General features: G+C 35.4%; 1 protein-coding gene across 5 annotated transcripts in view; it reads right to left on the minus strand.

Moving 5' to 3' along the window:
- Nucleotides 1-2427: 2427 nt before the first annotated feature.
- The window catches only part of INTU (inturned planar cell polarity protein), a 57097-nt gene continuing 36537 nt past the window's right edge, over nucleotides 2428-22987 (minus strand). For 3 of the 5 annotated variants that reach the window (XM_072862432.1, XM_072862435.1, XM_072862431.1), the window contains exons 6-16: nucleotides 21981-22070; nucleotides 21332-21409; nucleotides 20332-20521; nucleotides 14992-15045; nucleotides 13534-13596; nucleotides 12259-12480; nucleotides 11261-11683; nucleotides 10616-10713; nucleotides 9679-9868; nucleotides 5314-5471; nucleotides 2428-3302 (exon numbers count right to left, since the gene is read on the minus strand). In XM_072862432.1, the coding sequence (XP_072718533.1) occupies nucleotides 3191-3302; nucleotides 5314-5471; nucleotides 9679-9868; nucleotides 10616-10713; nucleotides 11261-11683; nucleotides 12259-12480; nucleotides 13534-13596; nucleotides 14992-15045; nucleotides 20332-20521; nucleotides 21332-21409; nucleotides 21981-22070 (1678 nt within the window). In that variant the 3' untranslated portion in view covers nucleotides 2428-3190. Of the gene's footprint in view, nucleotides 3303-5117; nucleotides 5180-5313; nucleotides 5472-9678; nucleotides 9869-10615; nucleotides 10714-11260; nucleotides 11684-12258; nucleotides 12481-13533; nucleotides 13597-14991; nucleotides 15046-20331; nucleotides 20522-21331; nucleotides 21410-21980; nucleotides 22071-22987 lie in introns of all 5 variants that reach the window. The other 2 variants (XM_072862433.1, XM_072862434.1) reach the window with 2 other exon arrangements.

Here is a 22987-nt window from a genome sequence, read left to right on the forward strand (position 1 = left end):
GGCTTCTTTTTCCTCAGAAGTTAAAAGTTGATGGTCTCAGGGTACCCAGGAGCTGAGCCGCCTCCGCCCTCTACCGTTACCGGCCACAAGGGGCAGCCGGGCCCAGAAACGGCGCCATTTGCTTCTACTACATGGACGCCTTCCAGGGAGTGCCGCCCTCCCTGAGCTGCAGGCAGCAAGCTTTCCAGAGACTGCAGGAACTTTCCAGAAGCTTCTGTCCGCTGTGGGAACTGGCCCCTCTCCCCCAACCGGGAACTAGAGAATAAAAATCCAGGTGGCAAAGGGTAGTTGTTGATCATATTGAATTACGAGTTAATAAACATTATATATGACAAGTAAATGAATTTTAGTCATGTTATTTATACCCATTCTATCGCAGGTCAGAAGTACCAATTCCTTCTAGATTGCTGATAGCATATTTATTTTTTTAAATTGCTTTACCTCCCCTACATCTCCTGACTTTATGACTAATGAAGGCATGAAACACTGTATTTGTTCAGTCAGAATGTCTTAATTGTTGATGTTTTTAAATGCTAACTTTTGTTTCATGCATTCCCTTGACATTAGTCATTTTAACCCTCGTACTCCATTGATTTGTTGTACACCACTTTGCTTTGCTAATAGTTTTTATAATAAAGGCAAAAGGAATTCATTTCTTTTGAGCTTTAATACTACCATTTTAACTCCATTAGTAGCTTCTCCATATCTATTCCTTTTCACATTAATTCTATACACTGATTCACAGCTATCATCTTCCTGAAAATTACAACGCTACAAGATTTGTATCAAAGATACCTGATAAAAATCTGTGTTCTGTAGGAAATGAAATCCTATCATCCTTTGGGGCTCTTTTTAAACATACTCTTAAAAGTCTGCAAAATACAGTTTCTGCGTAGTTGACTAAAAGTAACCAATAAAAATCTCCTTACAGTGTAGTATCAGTAGCATTGATGCAGATTTTGCAAGGTTTTGTTGCTGAATTACACTGCTTTGAGTCTAAAAGGCGCACCACACTCAGATGCCCTTAATTCTGTTTAAGGTACGGTTTCTTGTGAAGGAGTAAGCCAGTCTAAATAGCTGATTGGTACTGAAGGAGTCCCACCTTCCCTCAGTTCTTCTTTTCTCCACACATGTCTATATATTCACACTGTTTCTTCTGCATTGACTCAGTTGTGTGTTTGCCCCAGCTGAGCAAACTGAGTTTAACCCACTACACTGGCAGCAGAGTAACCTAGGTCTGACTAAACACAAGGTTCTAGGTAAAAGTTAGCCATCTTCTTTTTAAAGCATTTGAATATCTTCTTTTTTAGCATTCAAACCATATAGCCCAGCTGTTAAGAAGTTGAAACAAGAGACAAACATCAGCAAAATTACCCTTTTTCATACAGATACACACTTCGGTGCACAAACACACAGGTTCTGCAAAAGCTGTTAAACCTGCTAAAAGCAGTGCAGCAAAGACTGCTTACTTTTCTATGTTCCTTCTTCCATTACAATGAAATCTAGTATTCAGACCCCACATACCTTCGACTTTTAAAAGGTGCTGTTCAGATGTCATCCATACTATTACATATTTTTATTTTTCAAACGAGTAGATCTCACATCACTTGATTTACAGATGGGGAACAAATCTATATCACTATTGATATAACTCAGTTTTGTATGTCTCAAACTGAAATTCTCTCATCTTCTAGGAACCATAAATTCTAGAGATGGCCGATTAACAAAACCTGCCATCATATGCTTAAACTTCAGGCGTAAGACTTCTACTGCTTGGAATTAAAGCAACTGTTCAGTGATTCAAGCCAAGCTGTGAATCACTCTGAGTGTGGGCAGTTACAAGCATTTGATTGACTATTTTAGAACTACTCTAAACAGTGTAATTTACTAGTGAAAACAACATCTAAAGCTTTGATCATGAGAGCCTATAGAACTGAATATACTTTCCCAAATACTTAAACTTTTTGATCCCATTGTTTAAAATGCAATTTTAGTCATGCATTTTATGAAAAGCACTCATGAAACGCAAGTAGAAACAGCAGAAAGAAAAAAAAAATGCACTGTTGACATGGAACATGATGAAATGCTATGCAGATGACCAGATCTAAATGTGCTAGCTATGGGTAAAAAGGCCCCCAAAAATCTTACATTTAGAACTAAACTTTAGTAAAAAAAGCTTTAGGAGCAGCTGGTCTGTAGACTACCAACATTTTAACAATTTACAGGAAAGCTGAATTGTGTAGAAGAATTCTGATTTCGCAAACATCTTGCCTTCTCTTGCCTTATACGGATGTAAGCTAACATTTCTGCAATATCCAGCTGTAAATTGTAGAAGACCTAGCTAAACAAATATTGTTTAAATAAACAAAAGAGAAAATATTTTAAGTAAAAAAAAAATAGAATAACACTTTACTGGTCTTTGCCAAATATACATTTTTTATTATGAAATTATGAATATAATATAAAATTAGCCGAGTCCATGCATAGGTCTTAAAACCATCACCACCCTGCCCCCCATCTTCTTTTGTGCCTTCAAAACTGTGTTTTAACAAATATAAGTGTTATTTATAGTTAAAACTCATGAAGTCAAGTAAAACATCAACCACGCTATAAGTGCTTGAGTGTGCAGGAGACCATACTGGCAAAAATGGTAAGCCATTAGTTTTGTGTGGCTAAGTGCCATGCATTGGCTAAAAGATTTCTTTCTGTTTTCATTAACACAATGTTACTGAAAACATTCAGTATTTTTCATGCCCTTAGAGGCACAACATTTTAATTAATTGGAAAACTTTTTTTTTCCTCTATCACCAATTGCCAGATATTCAGAGAGTACTTTGAGGATATCAGCTTATCATTTTACATTGCATATTATACACTGAACAGCAGTGAATGTACAAATTATGTGATATTTTCATATAATAAAGGTATGATCAGGAGAAATAATTTGACAGTATATAAAAATAAGAACTTTGGTTCTCTGAAGTCTTTTTAAGTATTCAGTTGATGAGATCATTAGAATGATCACGGAAGTTTTACCTGTGTCATTACCACAAGGTAGATTTACTTTTTTTAAAAGCATTTCAAAGATACACTACAGGTAGGCACCACAATTGAGTTAATTTCTCTTTATATTGAAGTACTTTAAAGATGACAACACCCTGCAGGATGGCTGAATGTTCAGAAACCTCATCTATGTAGCTAAGCCGAAGGAAAGTTTAAAGGCCAGTTCAACAGCAGCTTCTGTGACTGAGTCATGAAAACAGACATAACACTCCTGAGGTTTTGGATGCAGAATGAGTCTCCTGGAAAAAAAAGAAAGAAAGAAAAAGAAGAACATTATCATAGGTGTTAACTTTTTCTCCTCAACTGTTTGATATATTCTGGTTGTACTCTGAGGTTTCAGTAAGATGTTAAAAACAACTGCTGTGTAAGACAGCTAGCAAATTTCTGTGGCTCTCCTGCATTATCTTACTTCTTTCAATACATTAGATTTTAAAATCAAGTTATTCTCTGCTCAGTATTCTCAAGACTGTGTATGGAAAAAATTCTTCAGGTTTTCAGGATCTATTTGTATGGTACTGGTGTGTTTGCAGTAATCCAAGTTTCTGGACTTCAAGCTGCAATCAAGGTACTTGGGAGCAAGCCCCAGTATTCACATATTTACTAATTTTTAAACTTAATACATCTGGGTAGGTACATTCCCACATGTCAATCTAATAAGCTCTTTTAGGGAAAGAGCTACAATAGGGAAGTTGTTAATACCTGTGCGTAACTGAGTGTAGCATTATAGCATAGCATATAGCACTGCAGATACTAATGGACTGCCACTGATTTAACATGTTGTTTGAGAATGCAGAGACTGAAAAAATATTCTTTAAAAGATATCAACATAAACATTTTTAAATGTTTAAATTAAAGATTTTAATTTTTCCAACCCCAAGGATAGCACACAAATTGCAGCTATGTACATTCATGCTGGGAGACAATTGTTTTTCTTTTTTCTCTTTAAACATCTGACTTGAAGGCAAACAGGTTGAACAAAAGCTCTGTTAGAGAATTTCTACATTATTATTCCTGGCCAATATAATTACTTGTGGATGATGTTTCCTCTCATTATATCAGAAAAAAGTTCTTATGCCATGGTCAGAAATGTATTTTGCTGTTTTCTGACTTTCCTATTTGTGCAATAGTTGAACTAGTTGAAAATTATAACTTAATGAATTAATCAAGCATAATCACTTACCTTCCTTTCACCCCCTGCCTATACTGAATTTGGTTTTCATATGGTGAAAGCATAGCTTCCATTTAACTGGGCATTTGCATTTTTCTTCCTATTTATCTAGTAGGAGTACCAAATACAGAAGATGAATGTAGAAAAGAAGGAAACATCCTGTTGACTGACTACTCCTAATATGACTCTCTGCTTACTGCAGCTAAAATGTAGACAGCACAAAATATAGCAGATGGAGAAAAGAATAACATGTGAGAAGTAGTGGCTACAGAACTTATTGGCCTGGACTTAAACAATTACAAGATCTGATACGTTCTGAAGTGTGAAGAAATGATACGTACTATTTTCTCATTACACCTAATTTTAATTACTTCAAAAATGTATTATTTTAAATATTTAATACCTAGGGCAGTATGCTGTTCTGTCATGCAAATAAGGCTTAGCTATGTAGCAATAACTATATGCATCATTAAGAAAATCACTTAAAATTAAGTTTAAATAACAACACAAATCACAATCCATTTACAATGATAATGGCAGAACTTTGAAAGCAAACTAAGGAAAGAAAACTCCCTTTCCAAACTATCTCAAATAGACTGGTAGGTTGATCTGATCTTCCCAATGAAAAAAAACCCCAACCAACCAACAACTGCAATTGCTCACCTTACTTCTTTGTATCACTGAATCAGCATTATGCATGGAGGCAAGACAGGTGGGATTTACTTGCAAAGGAGGGAATGGAGAGGTTAGAAGGAGCGTGAGGAGCACAAAGAAAGTGCAGGGTATTAAGACTATGATTACAGCGCTTTAGCATGTCTGCATAGCACAGTGCAGCACTGCAAAGGGTGCCAGCTCTGTCGTGTTAACATGCTGGCACAGTGCTCACCTGAGTTAACACACTGATGTTTACAGCAGATGGAACATCACACCAATGCAGCTTCCCAGATCCTAAATCAAAGCTACCTCAGTCAGTCAGCTCAAGTATTTCTGTGATGTGCTACAGTTAAGTTTATTCTTAAAGAGTACAGCAGCATATGCAAAATGGAAAACTTTGGGAGAAATACATTCATCTTTAAACTCACCCTACAACCCAGTAATTCATTGTTGGTGGTGGTTTCTTCTGATCAGTCCAGTTATCAGGAGAGCACTCAAACAAAACTCCATGTTCTCTTACCAGATCTAAGTCCTCATCTGCCTTACTACTAAATTCTGAAATGCCACTGCCTGCTTTTTTCTTTTTCTGTAAAACAATTGGTGAAGTGTTAGTATAGAATGAAATATTTTTACATAAACACTAGCAAATATGTGATTTCTTCAGGAATTGCTGACGAATTACATTGCTGTCAAAAAGCCAGAGTTAGTTATATTAGAAGATATAACTAACTTGCTTAACTGATTTTCTTTTCTCCACAGTTTTGTTACTTTGGCATCAATGGGCTTTTCCATAGGCTTTAAGGCCATGTTGGAGCAACTTTACTTCTGAAGGCTTGGGAAGACAAATGCCATCTCTCTGAATGTCCCCCCCGCTTCCTTCTTCTTCCCCAGATTTATATTCGGAGCATGACGCCATATGGTATGGAATAACCCTTTGGCCAGTTTGGATCAACTATCTTGGCTGTGCCCCCTCCAAATTTCTTGTGCGCCTGGCAGAGCATGGGAAACTGAAAAGTCCTTGACTAGTGTAAACATTACTTGGCAACAACCAAAACATCAGCGTGTTATCAACACTGTTTTCAGCACAAATCCAAAACATAGACCCATACTAGCTACTATGAAGAAAATTATCTTTATCCCAGCCAAAACCAGCACATTCTACAACTTGGAGGTAGACACATACTCCCTGTTTTGATTTTTTTTTTCCTTCTAGCAGAACACTATTTCTCTAATAGGACATCTGAGATAATCCAGCTTCTTTAAAAGAGTGTGTTACAAGAGCTAAAGCTCTCATCTTTCTTTCTCTGCGTGCCTCCCTAATTAAGAACTGTGATAGTAAAAGTCTATTGAATAAACTTGGCCAGGCAGGAATTTCTTTTTGTAAATAAACAGTTGAAGCACTTTGCTCAGAGCGTTTTCTTGCTTGTACTCAGTATAAGTGCATAAGATGTATGGCAAATAAAGGCATTTTCATGTTTCGTTGAGTTTTTAGGGCTATGTTTTGTACAGAGCTTTTGAATAAACCTTGCAAAAGTTCCAAGTTGTTTCTAACTGAACTCCTGGTACCTGTTTGGTGAGGATCAAACAGCATGCACAAAAACTACTTTTCTCTCTTTGCTCTGTCTTGGTGCCCAACAGTCCTGTAAGTCCAATAAAGCCATAGTATCTTTCACCAGAAATGCAAGGGGAAAAAGACCAGAATGGACAGGGAGATAAACACAGAAGGAATTTTGAAAGGGTTTGTCACCAGTTTAACTCTTCTCCCACTGAAGTCAAAGGAAGTTTATTACTCTTTTGTAAATGTCTACGTAATAATGAAAAAACAAGCTTTAAATCTTTTTTTTTTTCTTCTTGAAGCATGAGAAGTGAGATGAGATTACGGAAACAGGAGTGGAAATTCCTTTGAAACAAAGCTGTCTTAAGAGAGTTGCTAAGCCAGGGCATCTCTGGATCTGCCAATGAAACCTCTGTTCCAATCACTTGCTTCAAAGGTGAAAGAAAAGGTTTTCTTGGGGGTGGGGGGGTGGGGGGGAATCAAGAAACTTCTGTCTGCCATATGCAGAAACAGAAACCACATCTAGAAGAGAAAAGATGGTCAAAACATCACAGCTATCTTAATTTCTCAAAAATGGTAGAAGAAAAAGTGAAATGCACCTTAGCATTTGAGAAACAAAACTGCTAATAGTTGCCTGAGAAAATGTCTTTTAAATTTCCCTAAACATGCTTTGTATTAAATTCATAAAGCATATTCTAGTTCATGGAGTGGAAGAAATTTCACAACAGTTTAACCCTTCCTGTGTCTTTCCTTAGTAAGTAAAATTGTTTCAAACCCTGTTCTCACTAATACTGCTACTGAAAAAGACTTAAGGAATAAGTTAGTAATCAGTCTAATAATCTTCCCCACAAAAAAAATGGGGTCGTTACCATGTACTTTCCAAGCCGACATTTTTTTATATTTTAGCACATCTTATACTATGCTATTCTACTGAAAATACTAAAGAAAAATTATATATTAAGAGGGGATATTTGATAGAACTATGAGGGTCTCTACTTTCATATGCATTAACACTTCTTTCCTTCTGATTTTATTTAAGAATAGGAAAATACTAAGATGATGATGAAGAAAATGATGCCAGGGCTGCTTATTACATAACAGTGACATATATTTTAAGGTTTAAGACTACAGAGCTTATTTTTGCTCAATTTAAAATTTATTCAAAATTTCTGTACACATTTATAAGTTAAATTATGAATTTTCAGATCTCAAAAAGGGAGGCAAAATTAACTATTGATCAGTTTACAATAATTTTGCATTATTGGTGTAATTCTCTGAATCCTAAACTATAACAATGTTTAGCTGATGTTAAAGAATAAGCAGTATAATAGTACATTTCTGTATTTGACTTTTTTGTTGTGCACTGTGAACAAGGAAAAATTCCATTCATTCTTTTACATTTAGGAAAATGAGGCATGCCATAATGCAGCCTGCCAATTTCAGCATTAATTGTTGGAGCCAACATGCAAAAACTACCCCACATTTCTCTAAAAGAGAAACTTTGTCCCGCAGCACATGTTCATCAAGTATTTGTGATTTTCAGAGCAGAATGAACCCAGCTGCTGCCTACTGTACTCGTGTCTGAGGAAGCCAGAAAAGCACGTGCTGAGGTAGCTGTGGCCAAAACAGAAGTTTTGACTTAAAAAGTGAAAAACTCACACTTGAATGAGCTACACCTAATGGTTGAATCGTTTATTCAGTTTTTTTTGGTTTGAACTATAAACCGTCTATTTAACAGTTGTAACCAAAGGCAATTTGATGACAAGAAATATTTGTGTATTCTCTCTGCCTGCTTTTGGGTTTCTACATCTCCCAACAGAAGTGCCCAAAATACATGACTCATTGCCAAAGTCCTACTCAGCCAAACCCCAGTGTCATCTGAAGTTAACAGAACAATCCACCAAATTAACCTACTTTTCTAACACTTAAAAATTCCTAGATGATTTACAAGGCACATCGGTCTAACCAGAAGTGAATTCTTTGGTAACTTCAAGAAAACATTAAGAAAAATTATACTGCTATTTGCAAACTGCGTTCATTCAATTTGTACTGTTATTTCCCATTTCTCATTTAATTCACTTGGAATGTCACTTTAGGATCTAAAAAATGCAACTGATAGACAGCATTCCACTTAGGTTTATAGTTAATTATTTCTCTTTTCCAAAAGGACTAAACAGGTCACAAAATTAGCAGAGATGAAATGTTATCCTAATTTGGTTCATGTCAATAAAGATGAACTGTGCAATTAAGAAACCAGACTTATAGCAAAATAAAGTGTGCATTGAACACAAAACATCTGATCTGAATGGAGTATCTCAAATTAATTTTTATACCTATTGTTTAGATTTCTGCGTTACTACTACCATCTTACTCCAGATGGATCATTTGGAGTAAACAGAAATTTTTAATCGAACACAAGGCAGTACAGTTGCTGACATCAGATCTGTCAATTTTTAAGTCTAATCTAAATAACAAGTACCCACATAAAGCTCTGGCAGCTGGGATTAGGCTTCAGCCCAAGTCTAGAGCAAGGCTTGAATTGTATCTTTGTAAAGAGAAAAAGCCTTACCTATGCTGGCATGCCACCTAGTCTAAACTCCAAGAGAGCTGACAGCATAATTAAAAGGAATTGATCACCATAGCCAGTCTTCTAGACAGATATCCATGTGAACAAACAATTACAGACATTAGTGGATGGCAAATGGTAGCACAGAGAGCAAGGACACTAAGAATGAACAACCCTCTCACCATCAGAGGCCGACTTCAGGTCACTGTTCAGACACACTGACAGCACAGTGAGGGGAGACTGCACTGTCACTGCTCATATGAAACATTTTCTGTGAAAAAAGAGGGCCTAAATTTTCTTTTGCTGCCAATCTGAAATACCCTCCTAGCCTTAAAAAAACCCCTCTTTTGCTACCCAGCGCGTGAAACTTTTTGCTAAGTTACAAACAAGAGTCTTAACATGAAACAGAATAAGGAAATACTATACTGGAGACATGGAGTATTTATTTTGAGGGCATTTTTGGTGGGAAAGCAAGCCATAATTGCATGCATACTTGGTTGGATGGTCAGAGAAAGAACCTGCCCATAACAGTAAAATTATCAGGAGCTTTAAAAACAACCATACACGTGCACATACACCTGCTAGTGAACTATTTAAATAATGAAGTGAAAACAATCTTGAAATACTGAATTGAGAACGTAAATAGAAAGACATAAAACAAAGCTTCCATACTTCTTTCCTCATGGACTGCTGAAAAATGGAACGAATTGAAAGACAGCAACGATAGAAATTCTCAATTAACTGAGGATGGATGGAGCCACCGAGCTGTGCTACTTCTTTGTGAGTTGGAGTAATAAAGATTCCTTGCATCGTTTCCAAACATAGATAGTGGAAGAGGGTATTCTCAGGACCAGATGTCAACCTTCAAAAACAGGAGACTTCATTTAATGTTCAAATAACTTTGAAATAAATTTCAGTTAAACAGCATATACTTTTGTTTCTTAAGACAGAATTGTTTTTCTGGTAACTACAGTAGAGTACAAAAATGGATATAGACATTCAAAAGGTCTCTATTTCTACACCAAGGAAATCCTGCTAATTTGGACTGTTAACACTCAATTTAAAAAAAATAACAAACAACAAACCAAAAAACTATGAAACTAGTTAGGTATTGCACTTGTGTTCTCAAAAATTTTCACCAAAAAAAGAAAAAGGAAAGGAGAAATAAAAGCTTTTTGGGGGGCAGCAGGGGTGGGAGGAAGGAAAGCTTTCTTTAGAGCTCAAACAAAACACCAGAGCAGACTGTGCTGTCACAAGCAACAAGTGGGAACTGGGAGGATCATGGCTTCTTTGTCCTTTGTACTGTACACCTACCTAGAGATACCAGGGAGGCACAAGGTATATGTGTGGTCCAAAAACTCTTTTATTTGAACTTCCAAGGTCACATATCTGGGGAACATCTGTATACATTCTACTGACATATTCTTGAGAAACAGTTGTCTTTTCTAATTAAGCTCTCCATTTAAGAGCTTCACTTTGGAGAATCCTTGCATAGCAGAGTTTTGGTTAGAATAAAATTATGCAAGAACTTTTGTGATCTATGTATATTCAAAAAATGATCCAAGTATGGCCTTAAAAATGAAATGCTGAATAAAAAAAAGTTTCTTACTTGATAGTGTTAAGAAGTTCTGTATCTTTCTCTGAAAGGTTCTTTTTGAGGTTTCCTAAATGAAATGGATTTGGTAGGGTATGTTTTTTTCTAGTGACCTGAAAAACAAAGAGGTAGATGAACTAACAGAGAAAACACAGCTAACGAAGAATGGAATCAAACCAACAAATCACCTACTTAGAAGGAAATAATATAGCATTTTTTAAAAGGCCCAAACAGTTGCATCAACTTACATAAATGTATATTATAGCCTATTTTAGACTAAAATGGATTAGAAGCAGTTGTACAACTGTACAGCTCTTTGTTCTGATAACTTATGTTTACACCATTATTATTTTGGGGATATTCTCCAATTATTTCTGCTGATTCCAATGCAGCCATGCCCATTTCACCATGTGAAAACACAAATATTTAGAAGCAATGATAAAATAAAAAAAAGTGTCAGCTGTGAGGCTGCCCAAAGCTTCCCAAGGCAACAGAAGTATTTCTACTGAATGCAGTGGCTGTTAGATTTATTGTTTTATAGTATGCTTTTTAAAAAAAAAAAAAAAAAAATAGTTACTTTAGTTAGAGTTTTTGGAAGAACTGCCACCTCCCCCAAGCCCACCAGAACCTTATCAAGTCTCTTTGTCTTTGTTGTCAGACCTGATCCACTACAGATTGTGGATTACTGCTTTCATCTTCCGCAGGACCTTCATTACCGTGGTCAGGTCCTCCACTGTTTCTCGTAGGGCTCGGCTTACGTGTCGTTAAGGAAGTGTCACCAAACAGGGTCCTTTTGCTTGCTGGAGTGGTGGCTGATTTGGAAGTATTTTGTAGCTTACTTAGGATGGGTGCGGTGGTCGAGCTCTCCAGTTTGTCACGTGTTGCAGGAAGGAACCAGTCAGCGCAAGATAAAGGTGGAATGGAAGGAGAATCTAGCCTTTCCTCTATGCTGGTGTCTATTCCTTCCAGTTGAAGTATAGTGGCTTTGACCTGATCTACATATATACAGTCCGGTCCTGGATTCCCAACAGCTTTTGACGCACAGCCTCCTGCCTCTAGCAGGACACACAGCATAAAGTGTCTCTGTAAACATGGAGGTAGCAACATTAGCCTTTGGTTTGATATACAGTATGTGCTGTATTATATTTATGTCTCATTTGATACTTGGGCAAAATACAGCACTATATTCAACACTCCTTCCTCATCTCCAGAGGAGTTATTTGTTTTCTTCTAATCAAATCATGTCCAAGGAGATCTTTCTGTTATCATGTTACTTAAGTTAATCATGCAAATGTAAAAGCTATCATTTACAAACTCATTAGTTGTTTGCTTTAAAAAAAGTCCACATTTTAAAAAAACCAAACACATTTCTGAAACCAGTTGTCTGAAAATACAAGATCATGAAAGTAAAAACATTTTCAACCGAAGTGAAAAGGCACAAAAATAATGAGAATTGATATTTAAACTTGCAAGCTTTACAAATGTATCAAAAATGCTACTCTCTTAAAAATTCTATCCCATGAAAAAGCTATAATATGAGTATTTGGTAAAATTACTAAATAAAATGCACGGAAAGTGTTGATCTTACTGAACAATAGACAACACGCAACAGCAAAATGGAGCATCAGAGAATGGGCATACTGCAAATGTTAACTTACCAAGCCAACTATCAGTAAAAAGTATCTTGCTTCAGGTTCACTGTATCCTGTAAAACTTGATACTTCACATGGCTGGATATGATGATGTGGAAATACTTCCCGCCATATCACTAACTGACCAATCTTCTGTTCTGCTGCCAAGGGTAACAGACAATAGTGCCGACAATATAAACCTATATCAATAAGATCTTCCTTTGGCAAGTGATTACCAATCAAGTAACCCTTAATTAAAGACAGAAAAGGAAGCGTATTCAGTAAGAAATACACCACCACCACTTATCACTTAATAGTAATTTTCATATAGAGATATCCATGCTCCACATGCACTGAGATTGTAAGCTTTCTGGCCAGAGACTGTCTTTTTGGTATACAGTTGTACAACACATAACGCTGAGCTTTTGCATCACATCTGAAGAATCAAAATACTGAAATATAAAGACATAAAACATCAGCATATATGCAAGTTATCAAAGGCAAGCTGGGAAACTCATGGCTTTAACAGCTTGCAAAACAGCTACAGAGTTAAGGTGCTTTAATTCTCATTTAATTCTCTCTCCAAAAATACTGAGCTTTCACTGGAATTAAAATTTCCAAAGAAGATACATAGTACAAGAGTGTTTCTAGCACTAAAGGCATTACAGTTAAAGTGCTGTCGTGGTAGCTACTGTGCAGTTCCATTTGTGCTAACAGTTTAGTCTCATAACACTACCAGCATAAAGAACAATTGCATGATAAAAATCCTTAAAATGTAAGTTTCCTTAAAGCAAAGGCTGTTATCTTCCTCTTCATATTGTTGAATACACTGTCTACATTTAATAAAGATAAATTTACAAGTGAGGCCAAAGCTGTCAATCCAATTTCCCAAGTCTTTGATTTAAAGACAGATTAAAGATAGATCAGCTGTTATCTTTATTAAAAAATGGCAATGAACAAAATAGTTCCTATTAGAATATCCCACAGTCTCACTTGAATTGACTCTTATTACTTTCTTATTACTGTCTCTCTCCAATCCTTGGACTGTATGCCACAAAATTCCCATGAGACAGTTTCAAACCAGTATTTTCTTCTCACTGATCATATAGTACATATCACTTCCTGACATCATTTTTGTCTGTTATGGTGTTTGAGTTTTAGGTCTGTTACTAGAAATACACATTTAAAAAGCAATCATACTTTTTTTTCATATTTGTAAGGTTCTGAAAAGAGTTACTCCATGACTGAGTTAGATTTCCAGATGCATTTTCCTAATCTTTAGGCCTTAATCACTAATACTACCTTGTAGAAGAGACAAGAGCCCATAATCATATATAATCTTCTCAGGTCATAATAATCTTCAGACTGTGGAGAAAAAAAAGCATGGTATAATTTTTAATTCAGAATTTTTATTTTATGTACCAAATACAAGTCAACTAATTTCAGTCAATTAATCAGTATCTGATTTAATACTTTCATTTTTGACCACTTCTCATTTTCAGTATGGCAGTTAATACTAAACAGTTAAGTGAAATACCAAGTTTTTAGCCTCCATTATTGATTTTCATGTCGCTACATTTTTTTCTAACAATTTTCAGTTCAAAATAACTGATTTCGTATTTAGTTCTTATCTTTCCATAAACTATTTTTGTTAGGATATGCTAATTCTCAGAAGTCTTAACAGCAAAGTAGCTGAAGCAGAACTATTGACACCAGAGGCCCTCCTAGCATTAAAACTTCCAAGTCAAACAATTTTTTTCCAGTATTTGACATTTTACCCAAAGTATACCCATTCATTGATCTTTTAATCTAGATGCCCAGTGCTCTCAGATTAGTAACACTATCTTTAGGTGGATATAGTGTATTTTAAATGAAGTGGGTGCAATCAATTTCTGTGCAATAAACTACAACTTATAAACATTGCTTTCTGTAAATAATCATCCAGGTTGTTTAGTACAGTGATTCTTTTCTTTATTCATTTGCAAGATGGACTATGTCTGCCTACCTTGCATTTCAGGTTTTAAGAATCATTAAATATCTTTTGTAATTAAGAATATGTATGTCCCAAATTGTTATGATAAATATGTGATCAAACAAGTTATCTTTATGCTCAATTATAATATACCTATAAAGAAAATAATTTTAAAATAGCTGTTCTGGAACATGAGTTTAAGAAGGCTCTTTCATTAGAAAGCAAAAACTGAAATTTCAGTATGTTTACACTTCACTGTCCTATACAGGGCAGTAAAGTATCACTTGCTGTGCATGCTCTTAAGTAAATTACTGTCTTCTCCTTTAACAGTATAAAAAATATGCATAAGTTGTAATTGCTTTCTGTAAACTGGAAAATTAAGTTCTCAGTGCTCCATAGAAGTTTTCAGGTTTATTCACAATTGCTTGGGAAGGAGACAGCTATCTATATGAAAAAAGAAACGTAACAACAATTAGCTATGTTGAAATTAGAGTGTCCTTGTAGACATCCCATGGACTTAAATGATAGTAAATCACGGGTTTTCGGTGACTAATCCTATAGGATTATAATATGGCTATAATGTTAACCATGGAGAGAAATTCAGGATAAACAGAATGGGTAAAACTGAGCTATCTTAAAACAAGAATAATACAGTATACCTTTGCTCTGACTCCCACTTGGTTAAACAACATGGATGAGTTCGGAATTAGTGCTTTTTTAAACTACCGAATATGACACCAAGGCAAAGAGATACTGTGCAATGCAAACAACAAAAATAAAATGTTCACCAGCTCTGCAAAGTCAGCTGCTTCCAGATCACTCAGCGCTGTGTCAATTTCCATCTGAAATATTTAAACAGTACATTTTAACAGATTTCCAACACATTAACTTACAATAATAGCACAGTTCGCTCTATCTTGCTAGTCTCAGAAGATTAGGATGCACAAGTACAAAGTGAATGGACAAAAATTTGCACATACTTTTCAGTAGTAATATCAAATATCAAGAACACCTCAATTCATTGGATTAAAGAAAAATCCTTCTTAATTGCTGTGTATTTCCCTCTTCTTTGAAACTGTAAAATTTCTCTGCTTGTGTGCCTGCTGAACCCACTGTTCGGTATAAAGGACATGTCACTCTTACTTTTAGTGTGCTTTAAAACATGAGGTCTAGAGACTACCCCTTGAAGGCTAGAGACAACTCTGAAATCTGGCAAGCTATTGTATCCAACTGAGTTATTAGAAAAATCTTTGTCACAATGGATTTAGCTTTTGTCTCTATGGAAATTGCCAAAACTTTCTCACACATCATCTTTGTTCTACTGGAACCACTTTAAGCTTGCTTATTTCTCTAACTACAAGAGCTATTGGTCAATGTAAGTTTTACTAAAAATACCTTCCTTTAAAGAACATGGTACTAGGCACTGAAGTTCATGACATAAATGTGCTATTTAATGAAAAGAACCTAAAACCCATCATTACAAACTTCTTGGGCTGTATTAACAGGCTGCATCCAATTGAAATAGAGCCAGTTTTTCAAACTGAGACAGTTTTTCAAACTGAGATGTGTGAGTGAGGCTGTTGGCAGTCGACAGCTAACCAGTCTCTCAGCTTTTCCCCAGTTAAAGTTTAAATGGCTTTCTGCCCAAAAAGAACTGACATTTTTAGTTTTATATTCCTTACAGGATATAAAGATCTTCACCAAAACTTAACCGGAAATTTCATCTTCTGCAACAACAAAATTTTTCTGGAAAATGTGGATGATCTCAGACAATTTTGGAAAGCGATGTCTGTATCATAAATACAAACTACGTTGTTTTCTAAATCCCTTTAAAACCTACAATTTTACAAGAAAGAAACAACTTGCAAGCTAAGCTAGAGAACAAAGTGTAATAGAGTCTCTCTACAGAAACTTGAGAGAAAAGAAAAGAAAAAAGCATGGAGGAAAAAAACCCCAACACTGATCACCAAATAGTACAAGGAAAAAAGTGTCATTTCCTGGACAGGAAAAAAATGTGTGACAACAGTTAGAGGTGCACTAAGTTGCATTTCAAATATATATTAGGTTGCTGACTGACCGTATTCTACAACTACATGTTGCATAAATGTTTTATTCCCTTCAGTTATGGAGCATGGATTTTGCAAGTGAGCGGATGGGCATGTGACAGGACTATATGCGCACCTCTACGTTTTTTCCCTGGATAGGAGATTTAGCTCTAAAGTTATGACATGAAAGAAACTTTTCTGAGACACTCCATAAATATATATTTCTGTAGCTAGTACATATATAACAGGGTGTTCATACATACATATTATAAAAGCAGAAGTTTGACTAAAATCGTTGCAAACACAGTGGCCTCAAGCCCATTTAGCAAAAACTAGTCTAGACACATACTACGGGACAAGGTGGAAAGAACTAAATCATTATCAGTCTGCTACTAAAGATAAAGGAGAAGACAATTCATATTATGGAGACAAGGCCACACCAGCAAACAGAAATCTGTTTGGTAACAAACAGCCCTGACTGATGCATAGCTTGCAGTGTCCATGGCAACTTCTATTACTGAATAGTAGCAAACCTGAAATAATTCTGCAAATCCTGTCAATAGTAAAGTTGAAAGACTTACCACTTCATCCCTTCCCCTCCAAACACACTTCTATAAAAATTGTAGATGAGGTCTTATTAAACACAAAAATCAGAAAACCAGGAAAGTCCTAGTTAATATTATTCTCAAATAAAGACCCTGTAAATTAAAGAATATGCCACTGCGTTTTGAACATCCAAACTCAGTCCTTTTGCAGAGCCATTCTGAGAAGCACTTTCAATTTTCCGTTGTACAGCCTCTTTACTTTCAGTGAGTACAATGTTAATTTCTTTTGTTGTTGCTGATGAAATAAGTTTGGATAATGGAGTTTATGGTCAGCTCAGATTAGAATCATTGTCTAATAATTAGAACTAGCCTGAACTATATTATCTACAAGCTTACAAATATTTTTGGGTCTATCCATGAAAGCAAACTCTCAGTTTAAAATTTCCCAGCTGTTTCATTTGCATTACATCACAGCAAATACTCATTATAAAACAAACTCTACCATGACTAGACTAACATATTCTAAACATCATTCCATCTTAATGAAATTTTTTTTTCCTGTTTGTAAAAACTGCCATGCACGTATTGACTCAAATACGATCTGCAAACAACTCTTCACATGATATGTAAAATAACTTCCTAGTTGTGGAGTTGAAAATATTTGAAAATCACAAAGGCAAAAATGAATCCTAGATTCACTAATGTTCTAGAGGATAGAAAATGAAAATGCAGTGTTATCTTTCTTTCATCCACTTTAGGCCCTGAAGTGAGATGACTGATAATCTAAGGGGTCCACTGTGCCTTACTACAATGCCTGATATCTGACACTTCTTGAATGAAGGACAATATATAAAATATTACCAAATTGCAATTTAGGTATATGCACTGTATAGAAAATTACCTTCTCAACCGGAATCATAGATATTAGAGTTTTTATATTGTATGTCGAATGATTGCTCTAAACAGAAAAAGGTCCAATTTTACAATATGTCTGTCTCATGAAAGGCCAGCAGATTTATATCTTAATTAGCTACTTAGTCATATGTTTAGTTCCTTGAATGAGACTGCATTTCATTAAATACCTACAGTGTAGATATTCTCTATTTGAGCTAGTCCTTTCACTTCAGGTTCTCTTCATAGTTAATGCAGATGAAGCCACAAGAGTCCTAAGGCATGATTCATCTAATACTAAATTAAACAGCTGAAGTCGAGCAGTTAAATTACTATTAAAGTGCCAGATTTTCCCCATTAAATAATAGGAAGAGTTCAGGATTAACACCTCAACTGTAGTCATTTATATCATAGCTCTTAAAGGAGGAGAGATGGATGCTACCCCAAAGTCACTACAAATTCAATAAAGTGAAGAAGCCTCATTTTGCCTCATTTTTAACCTTATTTTGCTATGATACTAAAAAACTAATTAGGAAAAAAACCCCTCTATGGGATTAAAATAAGAAACATTAATAAAACCTACAAGGGAATAACAACTATTAATACTGATGAGATTACAGAAATTGGAAGAAAAAAAAAAAAGCCAGGAGAGAGCCAGGGTACTTATAATATCTTCAGCCCTGCTTAAATTTTTGCTTTAGTGCTCTACAGGATAATTTCTTGTGGATGTTTTATTTATCCAAATGGACTGTACCCTCTTCCAAGAGTAGAGCTTTTCATTTAAGAAAACAGAGAAAATAGGAGTAGGGTGGGGGTGGGTGGGGGAAGAAGGGGGGGGGGGAAGGACAGCTTTCATCTACTCTGTGCCACACAAAGTAGTGTGACCTGTCCCAGAAGGTCTTTCTGATGAGAAACTTAAAAGCAATCATTTCATGATCACCATGTCTTGAAAGTACACATTGATTTCTGTACTTCCAGTATAATTGAAAATAAAGGAGCAAACTGCACCTAGCGAGACTCAGTTATTTACACCTGAACCTACTGTCAGATCAAAACATGTTCTAGCAATGCTTTACATGGAACACATAACCCTTAGGCAGTGACACTAAATCACTTTATAAACAAACTAACATGAAAACAGAGAAAAAAATTGGAAGCTACAAGCCCTTTGAAGGAGTAAGGGAAGTTTTCTGGTTTGTTTCTAAACAAATGCATACATAGTTGTGTTATTAAAGAATACATTTGACACCATAATTAAAAAAAAAATAATCCACAGGGGCTTTAAAAAAAAACCGAAAAACCCAACAAAAAACAGAGATTGAAAGATGATCTGGTTACACAACAGAAAAAAAAATCATACATGAAAAAACATTTCAGAGGAACTTTCTGTACATAAGAGACAATGATCAGCTTTTGTCCTAAATGTAATTTCGTAAGTTTTCCCCTACATTCTCTGAGGATTATATCCGGTTCACTTTGCAGAACTTACTACATTGATAAAAGCTATTATAATAAGCTTGTCTGCCAACTACTGTACAACCCAGCTAGGACTTGCTTATCTATGCAGAGCCAAACTATGCTGGAACTGTGTTATAGAATCTGCCACCCAGTAAGACAAAGATTTTCTAGTTGCAACCCCTGTTGCAGACTTCGTTTTGCATAATTCAATCTGAATTCAATTTTCATTTTGTGTAATTCAAATGAATTACATGTAATTCCAAATAATACCATAAATTTCTGAATTAATGAAATATGTGTTAGTCTTACAACTCCACTACTGAAATCTCCTTGGGATTGTTTTCTCTTGTACAAAAAGTGGTACAATTGTTTCAAATTGGAGAAGTATCACCTTTATGTATATTGGTCTAATAACATAAATTCTGTAGTTTATATGAAAAACCACTTCAGAAAAGCCTTGGCAGGGATTATGCATCACACATATATAAAATCTATTATTTTTATTTTAAAAAAAAAATTACTTTACTAATAATTATCCTAATGATCCCTATTTTAACTTCTTAAAGTCATGAAAATGACATTTAAGACTGAAAGCTACAAATGCTATTTACTGTGATCTAGCTTTTGTCTTACCACTGCTTAAAGCACAACTCAATTTCTAACAGGGAGGTAACCAGATACACTGAAATGGCACAGAAAAGCTGTACCTGTATGGCGTCAAACAAATGATGTATGGATGTTTATTTTGATTCTGCAATAGCCATTTATAACTCTCCTAAATTACAAGTTACTCATGGTCTTCTGGAGTAGTATTTTTTACTTGGAAAAATACTTAAATGGTCAAAATCAAACATAAAGCTACATACAAGGGGCTGCTTTCCCTACTGCATATGCTAGTTGTTAGAGATGTGTGTCTGTGTATATATATTTTAAATAAAGTTTAATTCCTTTGTCATCATGTTCTCTTCCTAGATAACTCTAAAGTCACCAAACTACACTCATAATAGCAATCTGTTTCCTGTGGGAATGATTGTGTAGTTCCAAACTTAAAGGATCCTGTAGGAAAATGGGTGGTCTGGGACAGGCAAAGCACTTGCATAAATTACACAGTAACAGCAGAAGATACCTGCATCAATTTTCCGGCCTCTCATATACAAGTTTTTTTGGAGAGATCTGAAAATGACATTACCTTGATTTCCTGAGGCAACGTCAGCCAGCGCAAGCCTGGGAGATTGTCTAAGAATAATGCACTGCAGGTATCATAGTGTTGAGCACTGGGGCTGGCATTTGACTTGAGTCTTGCAGGCTGAAGCGCACGCTGGAAGAACAGGTTGAAAAAATGATCCAGGCGAGAAACATTTTCCACCTGGCAAAAAGCACTGAACAAACATGAACTCCAAGTTAGAATAACATCGAGAAACTTGTAGCTTGTTTATATAACCCTCTGTGCTCTAGAAGTCTCTTTGCAGCATGATACTACATTTGGATTTTTAACATTCATTTTAAACATGAAAAAACCCACTAGGCTAATACCCAGGCAGCACCTACAAACAAAGAAAAAAACTAAAGCAGCACAGCATTAGAGTAGATGTCTTAGAGCAACTTAAAGTGAGACAATGATCAGCTTCATCCTTCTGGAAATTGCGATTATTCTTTTTCTTTCTCTATGGCATATACACTTTAACCCTGAATTGAATGCAAGCATATGAATAGCCTACCTTGGCAATTTTATTTAGGTTACAGTCAGACTGAAAATTTTCTGGGTGATTTCCAAATGCTGAGAAAGACAGTCACTCTGCCAAATAAAGTTGAGAAGTCTGGAGTGTTTACTTTATTAAAAATATAACACTGATTCATATGTACGTTTTACAGACAGTGCTTTAACACAAAGGATAACATCTGCAGAGTGCTGTTGACATCCACAGTGACTTAGATTATGTGAATGATTTAACCTAATCAAGGACAAAACTTTCTGAAGTAACAAAGACTGTTTAAAAAAAGAGTCTTACTAGTGTTAAGACTGAAACAAAAAGGCAAGAAGAACAGAATTCTGGTTTTTGTGCAAGTGTAAAGGAACATGCAAAAAAATTCCATGTAAAAATTAAAATTAATGCTACTAGCTGTCTTTTTTCAGTGAGCATCAATGAAAAATTAGTGACTAAAAATAAAATACTTTTGAAAGAACTCACCTGTCTAAAGAACTGTACATAAATTTCAAGGTCCTGACAACATCTTCAATCATGTTCCTCAGCTGAGAAAGTGGAACACTAAAAAATAAAAATTCAAGTGCACAGCTATGTTTATAACATCTTTACTATGAATAAGCATAGCCATCTTCTGAAGATCTCTATTCTAAACTAGTGATATAGTGCAAACAAAAAATTCTTCATCGGACTGTATGAGAAATTTCCTTTGAGTGACTTGCCCATGATGACACAGACAGTAGTAAAGCTGGGGGGGGGACAGGGGACAGGGGGAAGGTCCTCCTAGAGCACATAAGTATGTAATATTACTGCTGTTATTCAGTAGTCTCTAACCAGGACTTGACTTTACCAAATACTGAAAATTACTGTTTTCCAGCCTACACGTATTTCTGAGATCTAATGAGACCTTATTCCCTTTAGAGGAAATGAAAAAGAAACTGTAACAATGGATATATAAAAGATGCAAAGTCAATCTAAGAAGTGGAATCACAGGTATAGAAACTAGTTATAGTAAAAAGAGTACATTGTAAGCCCTCCCTTTCTTGCTTTTTTGATAGAAGAGTACAATTTGAGGACACATAATAGGAAACAAAATAAAATTAAAAGCAAAACAAAGCATTTATTTGAAACTCACTTTTCTTCAGGAAGGCCAATTACAAGCAACTTGTCAGATTCTTTCCAGTAAACAACTTGAACCAGTTTTCCACATAAGAAAAGGGAGGAACTAGAAAAATTAAACCAGAAGTACTTCTGTTAACACTATGAAGTTATAAAAGACCACCATTATAAGCCAGAATGATGTACATGTATTTTATATGCAAAGTCTTATGCTCATGTATAAGCATATGCATGCATGCAACTGGGCTAGGTAATTCCATTCGTTATTACAGAACTCAAAGGCTCTCTGATTTCTGTTCCAAGCAGATCACACCAGTAGTAACAACGTTTTCAAGTATACAAATATAAAGGAGGAACAACCGTTACTGAAGCACCACAGTTGTCTTCTGAATGATTCAGATGCTCTTTAAAGGTCTTCCTGCCTAGCTTTTAACACAATCGACTTAGAAAATGAATGCCATTTCAGATCACAGTGAGGTAACCAGAGGTACTAATGAAGGTTCTAAACATAGCAGTCAATCACAAAATCATTTAAAAAGACCGCACACATGTTTTGAAAACAAGCCTAAGAGGCATTTGAACATATTACCTGAGTGATAAACATAATCTTGAACTCTCATGCTATCTCCTTGTACAGAAAATTTCTCTACAAAGCTCAGCAATCCCAGAAAGACACAGAGAACTTTTGTTTGAACCATAGAGTGGATTAGAACATGAAATGGAATTAGATCCAATGTTCTAATTAGCAGTAAACCATACATTATGCACCAGATTATCAGATTAAATGTACTGGTTGCTGCTAAAACCAAGCTCTGTAAATATCTCGAACAATAAATTTATAGCAAAACCCCACCTTTCTTACTATCGTGTTAGAAATTTTAAATAACAAGGTAACACTGCTGCAAAGTGAAAAAAGGGTAACTTTAGTTTAAGCTTGAAAGATTCAAAAATTTAATTTTTAGGATACAGCTCCATGATTAACTTGCTTCACTGATTCACTCATACTGTAAAATTGATGGTAGT

This window comes from Ciconia boyciana, chromosome 5 (genome assembly GCF_034638445.1).
Source record: "Ciconia boyciana chromosome 5, ASM3463844v1, whole genome shotgun sequence".
Lineage (NCBI taxonomy): Eukaryota > Metazoa > Chordata > Aves > Ciconiiformes > Ciconiidae > Ciconia > Ciconia boyciana.